Source organism: Nycticebus coucang, chromosome 19, assembly GCF_027406575.1.
Source record: "Nycticebus coucang isolate mNycCou1 chromosome 19, mNycCou1.pri, whole genome shotgun sequence".
In the NCBI taxonomy this organism is placed as follows: Eukaryota; Metazoa; Chordata; class Mammalia; order Primates; family Lorisidae; genus Nycticebus; species Nycticebus coucang.
Window position 1 is genome coordinate 24,656,485 of NC_069798.1, and position 26,241 is coordinate 24,682,725.

Sequence of the window (26,241 nt, forward strand, 5' to 3'; positions counted from 1 at the left end):
TCATTATAGGTAAATCTATACATATAATTCAGCATATAAACAAATTAAAAAACAAAGAGCATATGATTCTCTCACATGATGCAGAAAAAGCTTTTGATAATATCCAGCATCACTTCATGATCAGAACACTTAAGAAAATTGGTATAGAAGGGACATTTCTTAAACTGATAGAGGCCATCTACAGCAAATCCACACCCAATGTCATATTGAAAGGAGTTAAATTGAAATCATTTCCACTCAGGTCAGGAACCATACAAGGCTGCCGATTGTCTCCACTGCTCTTTAACATTGTAATGGAAGTTTTAGCCACCATAATTAGGGAAGAAAAGGTGATCAAGGGTATCCATATAGGGTCAGAAGAGATCAAACTTTCACTCTTTGCAGATGATATGATTGTATATCTGGAAAACACCAGGGATTCTACTACAAAACTCTTAGAAGTGATCAAGAAATACAGCAGCATCTCAGGTTACAAAATCAATATTCATAAATCGGTAGGCTTTATGTATACCAACAATAGTCAAGCTGAAAAATAGTTAAGGACTCTATTCCATTCACAGTAGTGCCATAGAAGATGAAATATTTGGGAGTTTATCTAACAAAGGACGTGAAAGATCTCTATAAAGAAAACTAAGAAACTCTAAGAAAAGAAATAGCTGAAAATGTTAACAAATGGAAAAACACACCATGCTCATGGCTGGGAAGAATCAACAGTGTTAAAATGTCCATACTACCCAAAGCAATATACAATTTTAATGCAATCCCTTTTAAAGCTCCACTGTCATACTTTAAAAAATACTTTGAAAAAATAATACTTTGTTTTATATGGAATCAGAAAAAACCTTGAATAGCCAAGACATTACTCAGAAATAAAAACAAAGCAGGAGGAATCATGCTACTACCAGACCTGAAACTATACTATAAATCGATAGTGATCAAAACAGCATGGTACTGGCACAAAAACAGAGAAGTAGATGTCTGGAACAGAATAGAGAACCAAGAGATGAACCCAGCTACTTAGCGTTATTTGATCTTTGACAAGCCAATTAAAAACATTCAGTGGGGAAAAGATTCCCTATTTAACAAATGGTGCTGGGTGAACTGGCTGGCAACCTGTAGAAGACTGAAACTGGACCCACACCTTTCACCATTAACTAAGATAGACTCTCACTGGATTAATGATTTAAACTTAAGACATGAAACTATAAAAATACTAGAAGAGAGTGCAGGGAAAACCCTTGAAGAAATCAGTCTGGGTGAGTATTTTATGAGGAGGACCCCCCCGGGCAATTGAAGCAGCTTCAAAAATACACTACTGGGATCGGATCAAACTGAAAAGCTTCTGAACAGCCAAGAACACAGTAAATACAGCAAGCAAACAGCTCTCAGGAGAAGATATTTGCAGGTTATGTCTCCAACAAAGGTTTAATAACCAGAATCCACAGAGAACTTAAACGTATAAGCAAGAAAAGAACATTGCAGGCTGGGCAAGGGACTTGAAGAGAATCTTCTCTGAAGAAGACAGGTGCCTGGCCTACAGACATATGAAAAAATGCTCATCATCTTTAATCATCAGAGAAATGCAAATCAAAACTACTTGGAGATATCATCTAACTCCAGTAAGATTAGCCCATATCACAAAATCCCAAGACCAGAAATGTTGGCGTGGATGTGGAGAAAAGGGAACACTTTTACAATGCTGGTGGGAATGCAAATTAATACATTCATTTTGGAAAGATGTTTGGAGATCACTTAGAGATCTAAAAATAGATCTGCCATTCAATCCTATAATTCCTGTATTAGGTATATGCTCAGAAGACCAAAAATCACATTATAACAAAGATATTTGTACCAGAATGTTTATTGCAGCCCAATTCATAATTACCAATTCATGGAAAAAGCCCAAGTGCCCATCGATCCACGAATAGATTAATAAATTGTAGTATATGTAGTCCATGGAATATTATGCAGCCTTAAAGAAAGATGGAGACTTTACCTCTTTCATGTTTACATGGATAGAGCTGGAACATATTCTTCTTAGTAAAGTATCTCAAGAATGGAAGGAAAAGTATCCAATGTACTCAGCCCTACTATGAAACTAATTTATGGCTTTCACATGAAAGCTATAACCCAGTTATAACCTAAGAATATGGGGAAGGGGGAGAGGGAGGGGAAGGAGGGGGGAGGATGGGCGGAGGGAAGGTGATTGGTGGGATTACACCTGCGATGCATCTTACAAGGCTACATGTGAAACTTAGTAAATGTAGAGTATAAATGTCTTAGCACAATAACTAAGAAAATGCCAGGAAGGCTATGTTGACCAGTGTGATGAAAATGTGTCAAACGGTCTATAAAACCAGTGTATGGTGCCCCATGATTGCATTAATGTACACAGCTATGATTTAATAATAATAAACAAATAAATCTGATAAAATATATAACTGCTTAAAAGACACATGCAATAAGAAAATCTGACTTTCACTTTTGTTGGTTTTAAATGTATGGCTTTGATTTATGGATCAAAATTGCTCATTCATTATTTTATCTACAGAGCCCTGGGCCATTTTGACAGTTAGAATTTAGTTTTATTGACCAGTGCAGCCACTTGTGCCCATGAGGGGACTGGTGCACACAGCCTGCTGCACTGAAAAAACAATGATTTTTGATTCCATGACTGAGTCCGATTGGGAATCATAACCAATATAACAATAAGTTCCAAATCTCAGTGCCCAAGGCAAGAGGTTTGCTGTAAAACACAATCACCCTTTAAGGCGGGGAGGAGGAGAAATCCTGGGTGGAAGTTTGCAAGCACAATTTCATGTGGCTGGGCTAGGCCACAAATATATCTGTCCGTCCCAACTGTGCAGCCATGAAAGGGGCTGATGCTTTTCTCAGACCCCATTCCATAGACTAAAGATTAATGAACAAAAATGCCAAATGTTAGTTACAGAACCAATGAACTAACCCACTTTGATGAGAGGATATTTACTAGTGCTATTAACCAATCTTTCACTTTTCAGTCAATAAAAAAAAAAATAGAAGAATTTGAGGGGGAGATCTTTGGTCCTTCCCTTTGGCCCCACCCCTACCTTTGCAACACACACAGAAACACAAACCAGGACAGTTATAATTCAGGTCCATTTGACGGCCAAATGGGCCACCTCTGCAATGTTAATTTAGTCTTTTTACTCTAAATCCCCCATGATACATAAGCAAACCTCCAAAGGGGAACAAATCAATAAAATGTCTAATTTGATTAGCCATGTTTGAAATTCTTCAAGACAGCTCTACCTGAAATAACAGTAAGTAAATAAATTAATAATGTACTCACTTGTGAGTATTTTCCACGTCTTCTTTTCGTCGTCATAATACTGAACCAAATTGCTGGGGAGCCGGTCCGGTCCAGGAGGCAGCCCTCCAACCAATAATAGCATTTTCTTGTTAGAGCGAATTCTTCACCCAAAACAAAAGAGGAGATGAATAACCACATTATTGTAGAGTCTTTTTAGTGGCAACGAAATCATAACCATCAAAAGAATGTTCCTTGCTTGCAGATTTCTATTTCATTTTTTCCTGTTTCTTTTCCCATTCATGTCTCAACAATTTTTTTTTGAACCGAGCAGAAAAATGATCAGAAGAGCTGCACATCCCCATACTCATAGAATAATAAGCTCCCTTTATGCAATTTGTTAGAGGTTCATTCTAGAACGACCTTTTTCTTATATTATCCCTTTAAATCATCACTCTTTACAGCTGAGTACACATGAAATGCTCTGGAGTTGTACTAAGGTTAAGCATTAAAGTTGCATGTCAAAAATCGTATTAGTCAAAATCATTATTATAAGCCATTCTCCACTCAAAGAACCTTGAAAAAATTAAGGTTATGCAGAGAGTTTGTGAGCCTACTCTTTAATCACCCAGGGAACTTCAAATACCAGTTTAGTACAATTAGTAGCACAGGGCTAACTGGGGTGGGTTAACCAGTCCGAACCTGATTTTTTGTTTGTTTGTTTAATTTAGTTTAAACTTCTGCCTTCTCCCCTTTTCCCCACTCCCAGCTCCCCCTCCCCTCTGCTCTCCCCCTGTGCACCAGTGGTGATATAGCAGCACCAATTGGTAAAAATGAGACTGTGATGTTGTTGTGAGCCTCCCCAGAGTGGAGCCCTGCCAATGCTTGCCACTGATCCAGCGGCATGAACCTGCTCAACTGTGCAAAGTCACTCTAATTCCCTCCCTCTGTTTTTCTACCTTCTCCCCCAGGGGGCAACGACTGAAAGGAGTGACTACCCACCCATCAAGAGCTGGCAATTCGCTGCTATTAACCGTGACTGTGATTCCCAGTCTGCTGGCAGTTCCTGAGAACAGGCCTGCAACATCTCATATGCAGTAAAAGCTCTAAGATGCACCCTGGCCGGCACACTGGACCCGATGGATGTACAGTCCTCAGGAACAGTAACGGATTGAACACACTTGGCGACTGAAGCAGGGAGAGGAGGCCCAGATCCCCACAAGGGGCCTGCTGATTTAACAGTCGCTTTACATATAATTGAACTTTTCATTTACCTGAAGGCTCAAGATGGTGGTGGGAGAAAGGGAACCAATGCTTGAAGGAGAGGAGTTAATAAATATAAAAGGGTTATTCTTAAATTTGATCTCAACTCACAGGGCGGCTCCTTATCCAGCCCCTTCTGATTCAAGGATGCTTGGCGAAATATGCCCTCGTGGAGAAGCATTGTTTGTTGGTTAAGAACCTCACATTCAGAGAGTTAACTTAATATAGTTAATGACACTTCCATGTGAAAGAGGGGAACAAGAGAATTCCTTTAATGAAACTCTGGTGCCATTAAATGCATTGTATGTGCCTCAGTAGGAAAAATAACCTCTTGGAGAAACTCCTGTGTTAGAGACTCATTGATAGAGGGAGCTGTACTTATGGAAGAATGACTAATGTGACAGCAGCTTGCACGGCAAATTTTGCCACCCTGTGAATATAGTTGAGGGAAAGGAAACAAACAAAACTTCTTTGAATTTAAAGTACCTTTGAGCTGGTTCATATGCCTCATAGACAAGCAGTTGTTGGCCAAAAACTCAGAATACAACAGCAAAGAGCTCCATACTTTGAGGATTTCAGGGACTGAGGTAGCTTTGTGAAAGGGATTTAAAAAAAAAATCAGTGCAGGAAGTACCTCTCTTTTATTTGGAAATAATACATGCATAATTCACAGGCTATATGATCTCCTAAATTCATGGCCACAGAACTGATAGACGATCTTTTTTTTTAACTGTCTAACTTTTTGGTCCAAATAATTGATCTCTCTGTGCATGTAAGAGAAGTCAACATGAACTCAAATCCTCTTTATAGGTTGCTGTAATTTCACAGATGCAGATGGACCTGTTCAACTGGAAGCCATGATTGTCAGGCTGTCCTGAGATTGCTTGTCTACCAGCTTCCAGACTGTAGGTGGGGGCAAACAGAGCAATATCAACAGGATAGACACAGCAGAAAGGGCTCATTGAAGTAGTGGTTGTAACAAAAGCAATGTAATTTATATCCATTTAATTTTTAAAATTTGGGAATCACAGTTACGGTTAATAGCGGCGAATTGCCAGCTCTTAATGTGTGGGTAGTCACTGCTACCATTTTAAAATACCCATTTTCATTTTTTAGTTTTTAAAATGTACTTCTTTAAAAACGTGTTTGATAAATAACAAAAAGAGATGACTGCATGGCTTAAATATGTTTCTAAGGTCATTTCATTCATTAATAAAGACCAGCTTCCCTTGACCAATCCCACTGGTGATTCTCCACACTGAGTTAGATGGAACAGCTCTGCTGATAAAGGAGATGAGCTAGACTAGTCTTTGTCCTCTCTGCAAACAGGACTGAGACTACCCAATACAAGCCACTGAACAGTTAGCAAATGGTAACAACTTCCACCCTGCCAACGATGACATGATTCAGGGGCTAGCTAGAAGAGCAGCAATGAAAGACTCCATATAACTAAGGCAGATCCCTAAGCTATCTAGGCCTCTGTGGGGAATGGATGAAGCATTATGTGGAAGCCTCACTGGCTGTGTGTTTCCTATGAAGGGGCAATACTTTGAGGCAATGATGTATGGTCTTAATGAGTAAAGACAGATCCAAAGCTTAGCATTGTTATATTTGTAGATACTTACATTTTTATACTTAGAGTATTTTGTTTCCAAATCTTGTGTTTTCCAACCCAATATCAATGTTATTTAATTCTGATTAGCTAATATTTAATCTAATTTAACTCAATTTTCCAACCTAGTATCAATATTATTTAATCCTGAATAAAGGTCTGCTTTGTGAAAATGAACCATATAGAAACCAAAAATAGGATAAAGCATGTGAGAAGTTTTCTGGTACAGAGCAAAGAACACATCCAATAATAAAACATATTAGAGTAGTTTTCTTGCCATTTTCTCTGTTGACTCTTAAAACAGCTCAAGTGGTAGGTATAACTCTACCGTTACAGAGAGGTAAAAAAGTTCATATAAAATCATAATTATATATGAAAATATACATTTGGATATTACATAAAACTATGAAGCTTTCTGGATCTAAATACAGGGGCCTAATAGAGATCACTCTACATTTGTTATTGCTTAAGAATAATACAAATGAGAAAAATCATCACATATTTTACTTTGATATAAATGCAATGTCAACTATTCAATTACTCCTTGAAAGTAATACATGTGAATAACTCCCGTGGAAAAGCTTCCATTCTTTTTTACAATGTGCAATTATAATAGTGACAATGACAACAATGAAAGATAATAATGAATGTGTGTTGAATATTGAACCCCTAATTATCATGCTATTTGTATGATGTGTGTGAACTTCAATTTGAAAACATTATGGAAAAAAGATACTTTGTGAACTACAAAAGTAAAATTAGAAGAACCTGAACTGTACTGATGGGAGTGTGGGAGGGGTTCAATTCTTTTCTAAATAATTCCAGCAGAGCTTTACAGATTTAATTTTAGATTAGTCAAAATCTACAAATGTAGTCTTAGTGAAATAATTAGAGCTCCTTCCTATAGCAACATGATATACTTTATAAAAGCTCTTTACATAGGAAACCAATTTAGCCAAAATTAATATGTTCTCTATAGCTTTTATTATTTTAAAAATATTCCTTTCATTGCTCCTTGCAGTACCACCTAGACCAAAGTAATATATTTTAAAAAAGAATTAGAGAAATTTAAACAAAAAGCTGAGTATATCATAAGTAATAATATTCGAAAGCTTTTGAGTTCCTAGGTTCTTGCACAGAAAAAGTAAGGTTAAAAAGGCGATAGAATTTGACGGTCTCCTCTGTTCCATCTCAGTAATTGCCCAACATTTACCATGTGTCATATTTGAGAGTGTGTGTGTGTGTGTGTGTGTGTGCGTGCGCTCGTGTGTGGACTGGTGCGCATACATACGTTGGTTCCGGGGATGAATGATTGAAGGATGACCTAAAACCTCCTGGTGTAAACAAATTTTTCATCATACTGGTGTTCTAAGTATGGTAAAGTCTCATTTATTTATATTTCAGTGATTTGGAACTTTAATAATTAGGAAACAGGCCAGATAAAGTTTTCCTTTCCATGCTACATGAGAAAATTTTTCATTAATTAGATTACAAAAAGAGCTTTAGTCTATTTAAGAAATCAGTTGATGTGTTAGTACTTTTAGACAAAATTAATTTATGTATTACAAATAATACTCATTTGCTTGTGAAAGAAGGTATTCTGGAATGTTCTAAGAATCATTGCATCATGAAGTTAGAAGAGAACTTATCAAGTCAGGCTAGTTTTGTGATTCCCAAGCCTGGCTAGTTACCAGGATCATCTGAGGGGATTAGAAATTTTAGATTCTTGATACAGATTCTCAGTTCCCAATCCCAAGAGATAATGGCTCAGTGGGAGGAGGCTTTAAAAATCAAGAATGTTTCACAGCTTCTTAACTGATTCTAGCACACAATAAGACTTGTAACCACTAACTCGGCCCAGTTTTCTATATAATATAGAAATCTTTTTAATAGTTTTTTCATAAGTAATTCTTCTTATTTGGAAATTTATACTGAAATGGACCTTAGGTTTTCAAATGTACTACATTGTGGATCTTGTTGTACAGATAGACAGATGTGTTAGATGTATTTTGTAGCTTTATGCTGAGCTGAACAACTGACCTAGGTTTTCTAGAGAAAAAGCCAAGAGTCTGCTGCTGTTGCATGCAGCACTTCAAATACTGGGGAATCTTGAAAGTCTTCATTTCTTTCAGAAAAAATTTCTGTTTTCCTTTCCATCCTGGTCACCTCCTTGGGTATTCTCTGAATTATCACTGTTCCTTTTAGAATATAAAGGTCAGAACTGTACACAACATAACCAGGGTGATATGAGGCATCCTATCTTCCTTTTAAGGCTTTCTAAAATCACAGTGGGCTTTTAGCACTTACAGTGCGGTGTTGGGTCCCTGTTTAGCATTGTTGACTACAAGTAGGATGTGTTTTTAAAAGCAAGTATTTTTAAGTCAAGTTTTCCTACCCTGCATTTCTTCTACTTAAAATATTTTAAACATCTATGTATGACTGTTTTCAACTTTTTTAGGTTCTCTACTGACTTAGACATTTGGCTTTAATTTGTTATTTAGCAATTATTAATTGAGTTTCTATGTGGGAAATAGGAGAACTTCACCTTTGCCCTCAAAAGGTTTGCTGAAAGACCAACAATAAGGCAGATTAATAAGAGAAAGAGATTACAAATCTATTTATGGTGCAGATGAGGAGAATCACAGAGTGATTACCCAATTCCAGATGGGGTTCATAAGCTTATGTACCCTCATTTTAGATACAGGGGATGAGGAATATGGATAACACTATCACATTCCTGTCTTGCCCCAGAGGGAGATAAATGGATACTAGGGAGAATGAATGGATGGGCGAAAAAGATTGACTTATACAATTCTCTTGGGAAATTAACTTAACCTGAGACAAGCATTATTTTAAAATTGGTTGGGCTAAGTCTGGTTGCATTCCTGATCCTACTTCCTATAATAGATAACAGGGAGACAATTCTTCTTCTTGATGGGCCCTTCTGGTTTTTATGGAGATAGAGGAAAGGCCCCTTCCAACATCTGTTGATCTCTGAAGGACTTTGATTCGATTTACTACTCTTTACACCAAGGAGTCACATTTTGGGGTGAAATTCCCTGAGCTCTTTCACTACTGTGTTCCAGGTACTCTTCTAAGGTCCAGAGATAAAAGTGGGATAAGAGGAGTATATTCCCTGTTCCTCCTGGTGCTTGATTCCATCTTATGGGGTCATGTGTGGAAGCCATTAAGATTCTTGAGGCAGAAGAATCTAGTTGGTAAAGGATATAGCCCTCACAGTTAAGGTCAGGCACCTGGTTTCAGCCCTTCTGAGATAAATGCCTTGCACTAGCCTCTTTGCTCGTTAACCGTAAAATAGGGATAACACTAGACTTAAGTCATATGCTTTTTAATTTTCAGGATTAAAAGAAATAATATTTGTAAAGTACTCCACACAGTGTTAAATAAATGCAAATTATCATCACCATCATCATGGTGGTGGTCACTGTCGTCGTCTGTCATCATCACATCATCAGTATTAGCTATTTCTTTGTGTGACTTGCAGGTTTGATGATCAGGTGCCCTCTATCTCTCTCCAATTTTTTTTTTCTTTTTGAGACAGAGTCTCACTGTGTCACCCTCGGTAGAGTGCCATGGAGTCACAGCTCACAGCAACCTCTTACTCTTGGGCTTAAGCGCTTCTCTTGCCTCAGCCTTCCAAGTAGCTGGGACTACAGACAACAGCCACAACGGCTGGTGTTGTAGTCGTCATTGTTGTTTAGCAGGCCCAGGCCGGGTTCGAATCCACCAGCCCCAGAATCTGTGGCCGACGCCCTAACCACTGAGAAACGGATGTGGAGCCACCATCCACATTTTTATAACTAAAAATAATAAAGGGCTGTATTTCTGTAGGTTAGATAATTTGATTATCTTAAATTATTCTCTCTGAAATGACACTAAATCACTAGGAATTTTACTCTGTAATTCCCTATCTTGAGTCTTTAGGAGAATAAGATCATTTTTTGAAACATAGAGATTTGATGGAAAAACTAAGCCATTTTTGAGCAGCAAAGTAAACCAGAGTAGATACTCATTATGCCTTTCAAAAGCCAAGTGAATTTCAAGTTAGCAATCAGTCAGTCCTGGATGTGAAATCTGTTTCTACCATTTCTTATGTTTATGTCCTTGGACTAACTCTAAGCCTCATTTGCCTCCCCTGGAAAGTGGGAATAATGTAAGAATAAAAGTAGAAAAGGAAGGTCAAGAGAGTTTGAGTACAGCCATTTTGGCTGACATCAGACTCAAGCCGCCCTGAACAGGGAAGTTGCCCATAAGTAGCTGGCCTGGGACCACAGAAGATGGATAAATTACTAAGCTGATACCTTACAAATTGAGCTGGATCCCTTACAAACTGGATTTACCTTCCTGTGACAGCAGTTTATGACTTACATTTATGGCCCGACCACAAGACAATGCTGGTCACTTACAGTTATTTCCCAATAGGCCTATTGAACACATAAAAATGTTATCATTGCTCCACAGAGAGTCGCCCTCCTGCTCTGTGGAGTACAATCTGTTGTCTCTCTCCATAAGCATTCCTATGGCTAGTTGGCTTGCCCTTGAATTCTTTCCCACATGAAGCCAGGAACTCTCTTGGCTAGTTCAGGGCTTCTCTCCCTTCACCGGGATACCCCTTGCATCAGAAATAATGGTATATTCTTAAACAAATGTTGCAAGGGCTAAATAAAGTCACGTACATGTAATGGGAAAATAAAGTTTCTACTTATAACCAAAATTCCTTTTATAGCCAATCCCTCCAGTGAATGAAAGACCCTTCATGCTACCAAAACCTTAAAAGATGAATGTATGTGCATAGTTACAGAAGGAAAAGAACCTCATGCTCTCAATGTAATCCATTTAGGAAAAGGCTGTGGAGGGCTGAAAGAAGTTATGGCTTTTCCATGACCTGCTAATTTCAGGACTTTAGTAAACCCATGATATCTTAGGATTTCATAAAAGCAATAAATGGGCAATTTCACATCTGTCGGTACAGCAATACCACGTATAGGAATGATCTAGGAGGCAGGAAAGACCAGAAAACACAAGCCCTCAGGGATTCACAGACAGGAGGGTGAGTGTCTGAGTCAGTGCAGGCTGCGATAACAACAATACCACAGTTTAAGCAACAGGAAATTATTTCTCAAAGTTTTGGGGGTGGGGAAGGGCAAGGTCAGGGTTGTGGCAGATTCTGTTCTTTGTTAGGGTCCACTTCCTGTTTATGTCTTTACATGGTGGGGGGGTAAAGTGGGGGAGAGAGCGAGAACGCGAGTGTGAGGCATGCACTAAAGTACATGCACATGCTAGCTCACCTTTTTCTTCTTATTTTTTTTTTGCAGTTTTTGGCCGGGGCTGGGTTTGAACCCACCACCTCCAGTCTATGGGGCCAGCACCCTATTCCTTTGAGCCACAGGCGCTGCTCACCTTTTTCCTCTTATAAAGGCACTAATCCCATCATGAGGGCTCAAGCCTCAAAACCTAACTATCTCTCAAAGGCCTCATCTCTAAACAGTGTGACATTAGTGATTAGAGTATCAACGTAGGAATTTGGGGGGGAGGACACAAACATTCAGTTCATAGCAAAGTAGTTTAGAGTTTCCACAGGTCATAGGATTAAAGAGGTCTGTAGCAATGTTACCAGACCTTTGCCCCAGATCTAGGAAGCCTCCACCTGATATCTGGGTTACACAGGAAAAGTATTTATGTAGTTCCCATAGGAATCAATTGATGAATGAGAGCTGTTACTCTCGTGTAATTACTAATCTTTCAAAGCACATCTTTGGAATTTTGGAATTTTTATTGCCTAAAAGCCTTTCGGATATATATGATACACTGTTTGTAAATAGCCAGACGATTTATTCCATAAGCAATTTTAACTCTCAGGTGCAGCTGAAAATGCCTCACTTCCCATCTTCTGACTATGGAGCCACACTCTTTCTCCCACCGTGAGTCTGGCTGTGTGGTGACTGGAGAATTGTTAGTCATAAGCATAATTCGGTTTTCCTAAGATGAAAGTATCTTTAAGATTTGTTGGATCATATCATCATATGATAATACTGAGAAAAATTCTAGCTATACTGAAGAGCAGGAAGGACTTAGTACACAGTAGGTGCTCAATACATGCTTGTTGTATGAAGGAAGATATGATGAATGAAAGAATGAATGGGTGAAAAGGCTAAAAGTCACATGTAATCCCACTCCTGAGGACATGTTATAAGTTTTTTTTTTTTTGTAGAGACAGAGTCTCACTGTACCGCCCTCGGGTAGAGTGCCATGGTGTCACACAGCTCACAGCAACCTCCAACTCTTGGGCTTAGGCGATTCTCTTGCCTCAGCCTCCTGAGCAGCTGGGACTACAGGCATCCGCCACAATGCCCAGCTATTTTTTTTGGTTGCAGTTTGGCCGGGGCTGGGTTTGAACCCGCCACCCTCATTATATGGGGCCGGCGCCCTGCTGACTGAGCCACAGGTGCCTCCCATGTTATAAGTTCTTTATAACCTTCTTTCCTCCTCTCCTGTTTTAAGGTTCACCTATTGGTAGTGGGAGGAGTGGTGGGGATGTTAAAAGGCAAATAGAGCTGAGCACAGTGGCTCAGGCCTGTAATCCTAGCACTCTGGGAAGTCGAGGCAGGAAGATTGGCTGGGGTTAGGAGTGTGAGAACAGCCTGAGCAAAAGCAAGACTCTGTCTCTACAGAACAGAAAAGTCAGCTGGGCTACTTGGGAGGATCACAGGAGGATCACCAGATGTTTGAGGTTGTAGTGAGCTATGCTGATGCCATTGCACACTAGCTGGGTGACAGAGTGACACTCTGCCTAAAAAAAAAAAAAAAAAAAAAGCCAGTGGAAAAGAGGGAAAAGCTGCGTTTTTGAACTTCAAGGTGCAAGAGTCAGTGGCGACATATTGGGAAAAGGATAGCCATGTTGACTAACCTCCACATCTGACCTGGTCCCTTTACTGCCCACTGCCTGAGACCGTCAGTCTTTTATACCTACTTGAGCATGTCTAAATAATTAGTCTTTTCTTTGTTATGCCATCACAATTCATCATTTTTATTCATCATTTTTTGCTGGATATCTCTGCTTTTCCCTTTTCTCTAAAGGATTAGTGTAGTCTCACAGAACGGGAGTTACCATGATAGAGAACCTCGATTATTAGGATAACATAGGACCTTTATGATTTTCCCATGTGCACATACTATGGTATCATTTACTAAATATTTTATTTAAAACTTCTCACTTATAAAATGCTTTTAAAAATATCCCAGCCTATCCTTGTCATTTCTAATGCAGGCTACTCCTATAAAATCTCATTTTATGAAATTCTCAGGGATTCTGATTTAATGACCTAGTGTGGGACTCGGCATCATTTTTTTTAATCTTTCTGAGTGATTCTAATGTACAACCAGTATTGGGAAGAACCATTGTTCTAAACAGTTATATTTATGAAATCATGGACTTCATGGTGGTTTCCTTTTTAATATACATTAATATATAGTAATACCTAACCTAACTATTGGACATTTTAAAATGAGTTCTCAAGGACTATCTGGAATTGTCTCATATTCTACCAGTGTTAGGCAAACCATACCTAGGGACATATAATAAATAAGTGAAAGAAACCAGGACTTTAAAATCTGAAAATCTGAAAACCTGAGTTACGTTCCAACTTCGTCACTTCCTTCGTGTGTGACCGTGTGAAGATCAGCAGCATCTTTATTGGGTGTAGCTTTACACAGTCCATTGTAACTGACCATCCTCCTGCCCTTTCCCTTCTCATCCCAGCCCAGTAGCTCACAGGGGGCCTCTGCCATCCTGCTCTGACAAGCCCCAGTTCAGAATGTGACCGTGTCCTCCAGCATGAGGATGGCTAGTTTCTTTCTATTTTAGACACAGTCCTCTAGGCACCAAACCTGCAGATTGGCTAAGATGGCAGTGTCAGATACAACACCAAAGCCTTCAGGTCTTCACGTGAATCAGTGAAATGTAGCAACCCACCCCGACCCCAGGAGTAAATCATAAGCCTCAAAGCCCAGGCTGGGTCTATCTCTATACCGTCCATGGCACCTGACACTCCATTCTTGGTCCTTTGCTTCATGGGGAGCATTGGTTTCCAGTCAACTTTATTCTCGCCACATTTCCCCACCTCCCAGATTAAAGCTTTCTTTAGTAACTAGAAGCAGTTGAATATCTTCTTTGCTTGATTACCTATATAATCCCTAATTCTAATACCTAGTACTTAGCACCTTTCTCCTGAAGAGCATAAATTGCAATGGAAATAGCATCTTATTAATCCTCCCACATCGCTGTGAGGAAGTTGCGTGGCAAGCATGAGCTCTCAGACTAATCCTCCTGCTTGCAAGAGGGATGCAGGGTCGCACTGATCCCGAGCACAGACGCTTGCTACTGAGCGAGCTGCTGGGAACAACCAGTATTTGTGTGCTAGAAGAAAGCTCTTCTTTCTGTTTAGGAGAGAAGTGGTTCTATGCAGCCTGCAGCGGAAGAGCCATTCAAGCTCCATATCGCCTCGTGACAAGAGGAGAGAAAGCATCACTCTCACGTTAGTGATGGAGTCGTAAGTAATGCCTGCATTTAAACTCTTGCTAAGCTCAGTTATTAGACTATGCTGCCTCCTGAGAACGAATCTCATTACAGAGACATCTCTCTCCCTCGCATCTGGCTGGCTTTTTTAAAGAGGTAAGAGTGACTCTCCGACCTAAAGAAACTTTGGTATATGCTGCAGAAGAAAAAGCACAGAAAGTCACAAGATCACAGAATAATAATGAAAATTCAAGTTCAGAAGTTCGTCTCTAAGCATCTAAAATGTAATGGTAAAAGTGAATATTTTAATAACATGACATTCTGAAGAAAGGAGTGCAGAAAGAAAGGAGGGACGATGGTCTCATGAGCTAGAGCCCAATTTCATCCATGACTCTTAACTCCAGGGGAGATCCCTCGTGGGGAAACGACAAAGCTCATTCGGAGGAACTGGAGCCAGCCTCTTGCCAACTGGGCTCTTTCCAGTTGGAGAGTCACTGCAGGAGTGGCCATGCAGGGAGACAGTGAGAAAGGCTAGTAGCAGGATATATTCCTCCAGGCTTCTTCGGGAATATTCACAGCAACAAAGAGGTGTTCATCTCCAAGAAAAGGAGTTTCAGCTGAGACCTTCCCAAAGGGACCAGCATTTATTTTTAGGGGAAGAAAAACTCTATGAAATCTTCCTGGGGCTAAGATGAAAGCAGAGGATTATCTGTTGGGGGGGGGGCTGATGGGGGCTGTGGGTGTGTGTGCTGTGGAGACAATGAGGCGTGGCTTGTGGGATCCAGTTTGCGGCACCCTGCTGCTGCGGGTGAAATAGGAATCTCTTATCTTCCTCTGCTTTTCCTCTCCCTCATTGCAGGGAGCCAGATCTTTCTTTCTTTGCTTCATTGCCAACCCTGAAGGGGCAATGGTGCCAAAGTGAATCCTAGCTGGAGGGTTTGGGGAGATGGGGGAGGTCTTCCAGTGTCCCCCCACTTAAAGCAGCCTTCACAGGAGCCACTGAGACCCACCCAATCAAGCAATCTGGAGAAGCATTCTTTTCAATCACCTGACCTTTGCCATGCAGACACAGATTATCCTGGAAAGTTTACTACATTCTGGGAAGCCAAATTGTGGACACTACACTATGTGGCTTGGCTTGAATTATCCTGCAAATTCTCTAGTGCAACAGAAACCCAAATTCCATCATTAGGAAATTAAACTTCCAGAATCTGGTACTTTTAAGAACTTTTCCTTTGACTCACTTCCCTTTTTATCGTGCCAGTTAATTAGCTTTCTTTTGATTTTGCAACCAACTTTCCCTAAATAGATCTATCAATTTATTACCATCAGTATTTTCTCCTATCTTCTATGTCAGTGGTTCTCAACCTTCCTAATGCCACGGCCCTTTAATACAGTTCCTGTGGGTCACGACCCACAGGTTGAGAACCGCTGTTCTATAGCTACACAGCAAATTGGAAAACAGAAACAACTATTTGTTTAGTCCTGTGATTCTCTAAGTGTGATCCAAAATCCATTCACAGGAAAACCAGCAGAGATGTTGCTAAATATGCAGGTTCCTGTGACCACATTCCAGACCAGTTCACTTAGGATCTCTGGGGTGGGGCTAAGGAAGATGGATTTAATTAAGAAGACTACAGGCCTAGGCCTCATTTTGTGGGACCAAGGAAAGCAAATCTGCATTTTTTTCTCTTCTAGTTTTGCATTACTGGAAGAGCTGTTTACACATTGCCGACTTGGATAATTGTTCAACTGCTTGTATAAATTTGTCTGTATGAATCTAGTTGAAAAGTAACATTTCAGTTACTTTCATTAACATGTTTTCTAATTCCCTGGGTCCTAGTGTTGGCCTTTGTTATATACTAAATTGTTTTCTCCCAAATTTCCATGTTGAAGTCCTAGCCCCCAAAGTGATTTTGTCTGGAGACAGGGCCTTTGAGGAAGTAATTACGGTTCAATGCGGTCATACATTCAGGGTCCTAATGCACCAGGACTGCCGCCCCTATAAGGGAAGGAAGACACACAGATCTGTCTCTCCAAACATGCACAGTGAAAAGGCCATGTGTGGCCACAGCCTGAAAGCAGGTGTCTGGAAACCAGGAAAAGAGGCTGAGCCAGAGACCAACCCTGCTGATCCCTTGGTCTCAACCTTCCTGCTTCCAGATATGTGAGAAAACAAACTTCTGTTAAGCCACCAATCTTTGATATTCTCTTATGGGCATCCCAAGCAGGCTAATAGAGCCTTCTTTAATAGAACAGTCCAGCCAACAGGAACATAGGACTGAAAAAGACTGAGTCTCACACTCTGTTTTGGGGCACTCATACTTGAGAAGAAGCCCTTGTGGTCAACTTTGCATGGCTGCCTTGAGAAAAGATCTTCCTGATCTCACCACACAACTGCTGTGCTTCACAGCAAACTGCTGACTGTTCTCTGTGTGGGGAATGCGGGCTATGCAGAGGCAGGCTCCTTATCTACTCCTCTGCCTGGTGCTAGGGCTGCTGTGCCTGTGACAGAGGAAGAGATAAGAACAGACACAGCTTACATAGAGAGGCGATTACCATAAGCTTTTGTGGCAGACTCTAATTAGCATCTATAAGATTATAGACATGAATTTCTGTGGGCTTTCAGGCATTTTTAAATGTTTCCCATGTTCTAAGACTATAGAGTTTCCTTGTCACAACAAGGCAAAACTGTGAAGCATTCTCTAGAAAAATCTTTCCATGGTGAGATTACTCTTACTAGGTCAAAAAGAACTTGGATTGTTTTGGGACTTGGATTATTATTGTTTTCTAGAACTTGGATTATTATTTTAACTACACTGATGGAAGGTTTGAGGGGCTTTTTCTTGTACAGGGATGCCCACTTCCTTGTGCTGGTTTAGTTTGCTGCTCCCTAATTTTGGAAAAATACTAGACTTTGAATTTATTTGATTGCATTAACAGTGGTGTCTAAATTCTTCAGTTTGGCGTCGTCTACTTTCTCTCTTTCCAAGTTTTGAATATGAGAATGCCTGTGTGACAAGTGAGGTGTGTCAGGACTTTAGGTGTTCTGAAAAGACTGACTAGAATTAGGTTCCTTTTCTATATGTCTAAGGCTTCTGCCAAGGAAAGACAGTGCCCTCTAAAGATTTTTAAAAAGTGACTTATTTAGAGAGGTTATCCCCTTTCTTGGGATCTGGTGGTAATACATTCTGGAATCTATAAGGTTATTACATATTTTTGATAATATCTTGTCCCTTGACTGTCCAGATAAAGAAATGTGAGGTGATAATTTCTACACCCTGCACTATTTATTATATAATAGAGATATAAATCTTTTCATAGAAAGCAAGAGTTTGAGGCTGGGCATGGTGGCTCACCATCTGTAATCCTAGCACTCTGGGAGGCCAAGGCAGGTGGATTACCTGAGCTCACAGGTTCGAGACCAGCTTGAGCAACAGTGAGACACCGTCTCTAAAAAATAGCTGGGCACTGTGGCAGGCGCCTGCAGTCCCAGCTACTCAGGAGGCTAGACAAGAGGATTGCTTTAGCCCAAGAGTTTGAGGTTGCTGTGAGCTATGACGCCACAGCACTCTACCAAGGGTAACAAAGTGAGACTCTGTCTCAAAAAAAGAAAGAAAGAAAGAGTTTGATTGTTCATAGAGATTCATAATCAAAGTAGAAATTGTTCTATCCAGAAGCATAGACACTACGGCTAGGGACCAATTCTCTGGCAATTCTTGTATAGGCACCACTTGAAGGAACAGTTAGTGAAGTAACAGTACCTCACCTACTCAGAGGAGTAAAAGTATTCCTGTCAAAAGCAGCAGATACTTTTTTCCCCTTAAGGAAAATTGCAAGGAGACTCCAAAGGAAAGAGGAACTGGGTAAGTTATTCTCAGGATGAATTTAGCTCTTCCATGTCAGAATGTGCCTTGGTGCTAGGGTGGGGAAGCCTCAGCTGAATCTCTGCTGTGACTGAAAATCCTGCGCTTCTCTGTTTCCGCTGATGCCCAGAAGGAATGCTTAGCATCACCATGAAACTGAGAGCTTCTCTTAGTTTGTTTCATTTTGACATCCAGTGTTTCTTCTTCTTCTATGGTGGCTCTTATGAGTTATTAACGTTTTAGAAATCAGAGAGTTCTACCTTATTTCCCCCAAATGATTATTGTACACACATTGTTTGCAAAAAATATATCTTGCATGCCTTTAGGAAAATTTAAGTAAGTAATTTCAGTAATGAGCATTTTTTTCTTTGAGTAAAAGATTTGCTCATCTAAGTCCAGACTGACATCTGAGAAATATCATGCCAAATACAAAGCTAAGATATCACATGAAGAGGAAAACAAACAATACCCAAATCAGTCACAGATATTTTCCTTTACCACACCAAAAAATGAAGATTTTTAATAGTTGTCATATATGTCACATAAAAGTATCTAGAGAATTTTCCTCTGTACATCTGTATTCATTTTCTTTTCATTTTGTCAAATAGAACACGCAGTTCCCGCAGAAGGTAGCCTCAGCGGTGATTTAGGTAACATAGAAAGCTCTACTAAAAATGCTTAAAGAATTCTTACAATTTAATAATAAAAAGACAACTAGCACAACTAAAAAAATGGGCAAAGGATTTAAACTTTTTTTTTTTTTAAAGAGACAGAGTCTCCCTATGTTGCCTAGGCTGGACTTGAACTCCTAGACTCAAGGATTCCTCCTGCCTCAGCCTCCCAAGTAGCCAAGAGTCTGAAGATACTTCTCAAAGTACACAAACAGGCAGCCAGTAAGTACGTGGAAAGATGCTCAGTCTGATTACCCATCAGGGAAAAGCAGACCATGATGTGACAGCACGTCATAGCCACTAGAATGGCTATCGTGAAAAAGACGTATGCTGAGTGGTGGCAAAGACGTGCAGAAATCGGAACCCCCGTAAGCTGCTGTGGGAATGCAAAATTGTGCAGCTGCTTTGCAAAACCATCTGGAAGTTCCTCTAGAGGTTATGAATGTTAACTGAATTACCATACGAGCCAGCAATTCTACTCCTAGGTGTGTGTTATACTCAAGATAAGTGAAAGCCTAAGGACACACACACAAAATTGTATATGAATGCTCATGGCAGCACTATTCACAGTAACGAAAAGTGGAAACAACCCAAATGTCTATGAAGTGACAAACCAATACAATGTAGTATATTTGTACGAAGAAATACTGCTATTATTAGGCCATAAAAAGGAATGAAGTACTGTTACACGCTCCAACATGGGTGAACCTTGAAAACATTATGCTACCTAAAAAAAAGCCCCCACATAGTGTGTGACCCCGTTTATATCGAAATGTCCAGAATAGGCAAATCCATGGTGACAGAAAGTAGATTAGTGGTTGTGTGTGGCTGGGGGTGGGGAAGTTGAGGGCAGTGGTAGTGGTGAGGAATAGCTGCTGACTGCTAGCAGGTGAGGGGTTTTTTTGGGAGGAGGAGAAGTGGGACTAAAATGTTCTAAAATTGATTGTGGTGATGGCTACACAAATATGTAAATAGACTAAAAACCAACGAATTATGTTCTTGAAATGGGTGAACTGTACAGTATGTGAATTATATCTCAATAAAGCTGTCCAATATGAACTTACCATGAATTTTACAGCTTTTTGATTGTATGAAAATAGATCAAGAAGATGGAACAGACCCCGGCTTGGCCTGGGTTCTATATGTCACTCAAAGATGGATAAAATGAACATAAACGTAAAACACAAACGGTAGATAAAAGGAAACTTCTTCAGCACTATCACAATCAGAACAGCATTGGGACTCAGGTTGTAGAAATCAAACTCTGATTTTTTGGAAAGTAGACATTTTGGTCTGGAATTAAGAGTCATAAAAAGTGAACAGAAAGGCTGTTTGATGGAAACAGAACCATTCTTATAATAAGAGCTATTGATTATGAAGTACTCATAGCCAGCGACTCTACAAAGTGTTGTACGTACATTGTTTCAACATTTAAAATTACCCTAATGTAGTGGGCATTATTATGCACATTTTACAGGTGAGGAATCTGAAAATAGGTTAAGTAAATTATTCAAGGAGAGACAGTTGTAAGTGGTGGAAGTGGGATTTGAAATCACATTTGTCTGACCTATGGGTCTTAATTATTATGCAAGAGAGCTGTAAGATATTTGCATTATAACTTATTCTTTTTATTTTCCCCTCATATTGCCTTTCTCTCTCTCTCTTTCTCTTTCTTTTTCATCATTTTGGAGTGAATGCTTGCAAAATCCTTAAGAGAGAGAGATTATAGGAATTGCCACTGACAGCAGTGGCACAGTTACTATAGTAACCGAGCCACCACTGTGGTCTGTGCCACCAGGAATACTCTTCTGCCGCTGTGACGTACCCATACACACTGTCTCAATGAACTGCGAATGCACAGGAAACCACGTGCTGAGGGCCCAGCGGGCATCTTGCAGCATTAAAGTGTTTTCTGCAGTCACCTTCTCTGACTCACAGGTTTTATACCCCTTCTAACTCCTTCCTTTTGTGCAGGATGCTCTGCTGTGATGGGTTTCGAGGGGTGCTAAAAATCAGGGCCATCTGTCTGATGCTTTGTTCTAAGCAGGATTTACAAATATGACTATTTTCTTCATGACGTCAAATTCACCTTCCCCACTCCAAAATTCCTCACTCGATGCCAGATTATGAATTTTTGACCGTCCTGCCTCCACCCTGACATTCAGAATAGACTTTTATCAGATAAAAACACATCTCAAAAGTCACTGTACAGAAAATTCGAAGCTAGTACCCAAGAATCTGCCGTTTGTGTACACACACACACACACACACACACACACACGCACCCACGCCCGCGCGCATACCTATCTATCTATCCACATTTTTCAACAATGCCCCTACATTCTCAGCAACTCTTCCTTCTGGGATGTTGATACTTTCTCCCTTCCTCTTCTCCACTTCACTGGCTTTGCCTGTCTTCAGAGGCACCAGAAGGCACATAAGGCAGGGGAGTGAGACTGACGGCAATTCTTCAGTTCACTTCTCTGCAGCCTCCAGTGAGCCAGTCTCCACACGGTGGCCCAGCTGAGCTCTGAGCAAGTTCAGAGTCCCAATGCAGATGCAATGCACCAGCCCCTTCACAGGCACTCTGGGAGCAAAGAAGCCAGACGTGAGTATGTGAGGGGCTCTGGAAGCAGCAGAAAAGGGAGCCGCTAAGCTTAAATTCCTGAGATTAAAAAGAAGAGGGACTCTGTTCTAGGAAAGGAAGAAATGAAAGACTTTTATATCTCAAAAGGCCCTTTTCCTTTTGAAGAATTAAATATAAATTGCTGAGAGGAGTAAAAACTCCATTGTTCCCACTTCTTTCTGATGCCCTTGGTCTCCCCTATGGGGTCCTTCAACTTCATTCTTAAAAGTCTCTATTTCTGTGCTGTCAGTGAAATCACAAATATGTTCCAGGGTTTTCCTGATGGGCAAAAGTATATTCAGGTGCATTTGCTGAATATGTCTTCTAAAATTAATGACATATTAATTTTAAATAGCATCTTATGTGAAGTATTTCTATGATCTCTTCTGATCTTTACCTAAACCCTGTGAAGTAGTTAGAACTATAATGATTAACCCATTTTCCTAATGTGGGACTCAGTTAAAATGGGCTAAAATGGAGCCAGGACACTCACATAGGTTTATGATCCCAAAGGCCGCTGTGTTTCCGTGATAGTATTGCTTTTTTTCTCAGTTTGATTAATAAAAAAAATCCTGACTTTTCCACTCAAGGATTTATCTGTGTAGTGTATAATCCTTAGCAGGACCCACGACCATGGCCTTTTGACTGAATCCAAATTTTACACAACAAATCTTTTAAATGAAGGATTTGTTCTTTGAAGTTTGGATTCCATGGAGGGGTCACGCTAGGACATCCAGAAGGCCACATGTGGCCTTGAGGTCACAGGTTCCCCACCCTTTACTGTCTCATCTTTCAAGGCTCATCTTAAACCTTTTCTGCAGAGATGTCTTCTGTGGCCAGACAAGGTTATGGCTCTCTGTTACACAGTGTTCTGGTATGGGCACTTTCCCTCTCTCTAGCGTATATTGCGTGTGTAATTATTTTGTGTTAATTATTTACTAACTGGAATTATAGGGGGTGAGGTACCATATTGAACTTTTTGCTTGTGCAAAGTTTTTTTTCTTTTGAGGACTGTTTTTTTTTTTTTTCTTTTTAATGGAACTCTTTCTATAAACTCTGCAAATTATATTAGGTTGGTTATGTTGTAATTTAAATGCTTTTCAATGTGTTGTTATCTGTCCAACAAACAGTGAACACCTAATCTTCAATCTTTACAATATTCTTGCTCATCTTATTCTACTACTAGTTTTGCTTTTCTTCTTTTTTCAGATAGTTTATTGCTTAATAATTTGTTTGATTTCCCCATATTTTCTTGTGTTTTTCTTACTGCTTGTTTTTCTCCTTTTTTACTCCCTATATTTTATTTTCTATTTCATTTCCCCACTATTACAGACATTCCCTAGTACTTCTCTGCTTTGCTTCTAATGTTGCAAGTAGTTCTAACACTATTTCCATTAATATTACTTGTGAATAGATAAGTCCTTGTGATATTTACAGTAAAAAGGACACACTTACTGCCTATCTCCATTACAATTGATAGTGATTCCTCTGGTTAACTTGCCCTCCTGGCCATCTCAAAATACTGCTTTTGTTTTGTTTCATTTTAAAGAAATCATTAGTAATTCATGCATCATGAATTATCCTGGAAGTCAATGGAAAGGGCATGGAAAATAAATACATTTTCTGAAATTATAAATGAATGGCAGAAAGCATAAATATTTATGCCATAACAATTGTTAAAATGATTTTCTTGAAACAAAATATAAATAATAAATTTCTGATTAATCTTATTTTATGTTATTAAAACACACAGGCATTTTTAAAATTCTAGCTTCTACCTATTGTATTTATCACCTGAGAGCATCACTAAGAGGAATAGTGTTTTGTTGTCACAGAAACAAATCTGATACCCTAGTCCTATAACCCACGGAATCCAGGGAAAATATTGGTTCAAATTCAAGCTTCAAGGTTTTGTTTGGTTTTGGTTTATTTTCAAGATTGTTTTTCACAGGTAATCTGAAAGTCTTACTTTTATTTAGCATGTATTTGTTCACTCTATTTTTAGTAAGTCAATGGCATAATGACCAATTTCAGCAACCGCATTATTGAGCCCCTTAATCTCAGAACTAATAATTAATTGTGGTAGACCAGCAGGATAGAATTCTGGCTTTCTAATGTAATCTCCTCATTCTTCTTCATTGCTTGAGTGGCTGGAAAAAAGGTTAGATATGTGAAATTTTAATGATTTCCAAATATATGAAGAGCATAAATCAGAGTTTGCCTTTTAGAAACATACACTCAATATACAATATACACCCAAAATGAGAACGTTTTCTCCAGGTGACAAGGACTCTCCACTCAACAGTATTCAGATAATTGGTCAAATTACTTGTCTTTTCTGAGCCTCAGTTTTCTGATTTTGAAAAAAAGCTGCAAGGGTGCTATAAGAATTAGAAACCATTTAAGCGACATGTCAAGCTTGTGGTGGGTGCTCAGTTAGTGATAGCTGCTATTATTAATATTATTGGCAAACAACAGGTGTGTGTGTGTGTGTATAATTATCTCTAAAATTACCTTCAATTTTATTTCACATTGGCTCTGCTAATTCACACTAAATTGAGCCAAATCTTACCTGTTCACCTTAATTATATTGAAGACACATATCAATTTATAATAAGCTCACATTTTTGGATGAAAGTCAGGCATTGAGTTAAGTGCCTTGGTTACAAATATTTAGAGAAGTCACCGTCTAGAGGGGGAGACAGACACACATAAGACAAACCAGCAATGGGGTAAGTATTTCTCCACAGGTTATGCACTTTGGAAAAGGCATGGAGGTTCACTGTAATCCAGTTGGTTCACTCAGAAGTCAAGAATCCTGATAACACATGCCCTTTGATCAAAGCAGCTGGAGATAAAGAATGGCATTTAGAACATTTATTTATATGCCTAGCTTATTTGGGGTGTGCAGTGTGTTAAACTACCTGCCTACTCAGATTTCCTACTGGAAATCACTAAAATACTGAATAAACAATATATGAGCCTCTTCTGAATTATGAGGTTCTATCTCTAGTATGCTTGATAAAAGTAAGCAACTTATGCATTGTTTTGATTAATCACTGGTTAGCTTTCTTAGGATCACTATGAAAAGTTTTAAGTCTTATTCTGAAAATTTAAAATTCTAACTTGGCATAGTAGAATTATTTAGACTTGAGGTCTTTCTGAAAGAAAGGATGAAAACTTATGGGAATTTTTTTCTACTAGAATAGGGGCTTTATTTTTTTGGTCCATTTCTTTTTCACTGATACATCCCAAGTGCCTAGAACAGGGGTTGACAAAGCATGCCCCACAGAATAAATGCAGCCTATCTCTTGTCCTTGTATAGCTCAAAAACTAAGAATGGTGTATACATTTTTAAATGGCAGGGAAAAAAAATCAGAAGAATAACATTTCACGACATGTGAGTATTATATAAAATTTCAATGCCCACAGTTTGCCTATACTGCAGCAAGGTTCATTTATTTACATATTGCCATAGCTGTTTTTGCCCACAGAAAGGGTGAAATAGTTGCAACAAAGACCTCATGACCCTAAAGCCAAAAATAATTACGATTTGGCTTTTGGTAGGAAAAAAAGTGCTGACCCTTGGCCTACAATAATGACCTAACTTCTTTTAAAATCAGATATACAAATATTTAACCCTCGTACATTTCTTTTTTAAAAGAAAAGTCTTAAGTCTACCTATAATTCTACAGCCAATCATTAGAATTATAGTCTAACATCAAGGGATGGTGGATGCCCTGACTCAAGGGCCACCATGCCTGGGCTCAGCTGTGCAACCAATGGCACAAAGCTTTACTTCTCTCCGCATCCGTTTTTCCATCTAGAAAATGAAGCTAATGATGGTATCCATCCCTTAGGACTGTGATAAGAATTAAGTAAGTTAATGTTTTATAAAGTGTTTAGAACATAACCTGGTGGTATATAGTAGCTGTTGTATGTAAGGCAACACATTTTTTATTGTGTTTTGAAGTTAAGAAAATCGAGATTTGTAGAAATTAGCTAAGGTAATGAGTTAACCTCAATATGTCATTAAAAAATGGGGAAAATACAAGCATTAATTAAAATTTGAAAATGTCCACTTTTGTTAGTAAGTTCCCTATGCCAATACAATACATTAATATTCACTCTAATTGCCTTGTACTTGTAAGATATAACTATCTGACTTTCACACCTGTGATATAATTTTGTAATCAATGGTCCTGTTTCAAATAATAAATAATTTGTATTCTGAATGGCTGAATAACTTCTGATACAAAATTTAACTACTTAAAAACTTTTAATCTGAGGGTATCAAATTGATATGAAGGGAAGTAACAATTTAGAATGCATGGATACAAGATTATGTTTGCTTTGCTAAGTTTGCTTTGCAAAGTTT

The 26,241-nt window shown here is 39.1% G+C and overlaps 1 protein-coding gene across 1 annotated transcript in view; it reads right to left on the bottom strand.

Moving 5' to 3' along the window:
* Positions 1-26,241, bottom strand: part of KLHL14 (kelch like family member 14) — a 114,237-nt gene that overhangs the window by 82,870 nt on the left and 5,126 nt on the right. Inside the window, exon 2 of the mRNA XM_053571956.1 lies at positions 3,332-3,453. Within this exon, the coding sequence (XP_053427931.1) occupies positions 3,332-3,453 (122 nt within the window). The remainder of the gene's footprint in view (positions 1-3,331; positions 3,454-26,241) is intronic.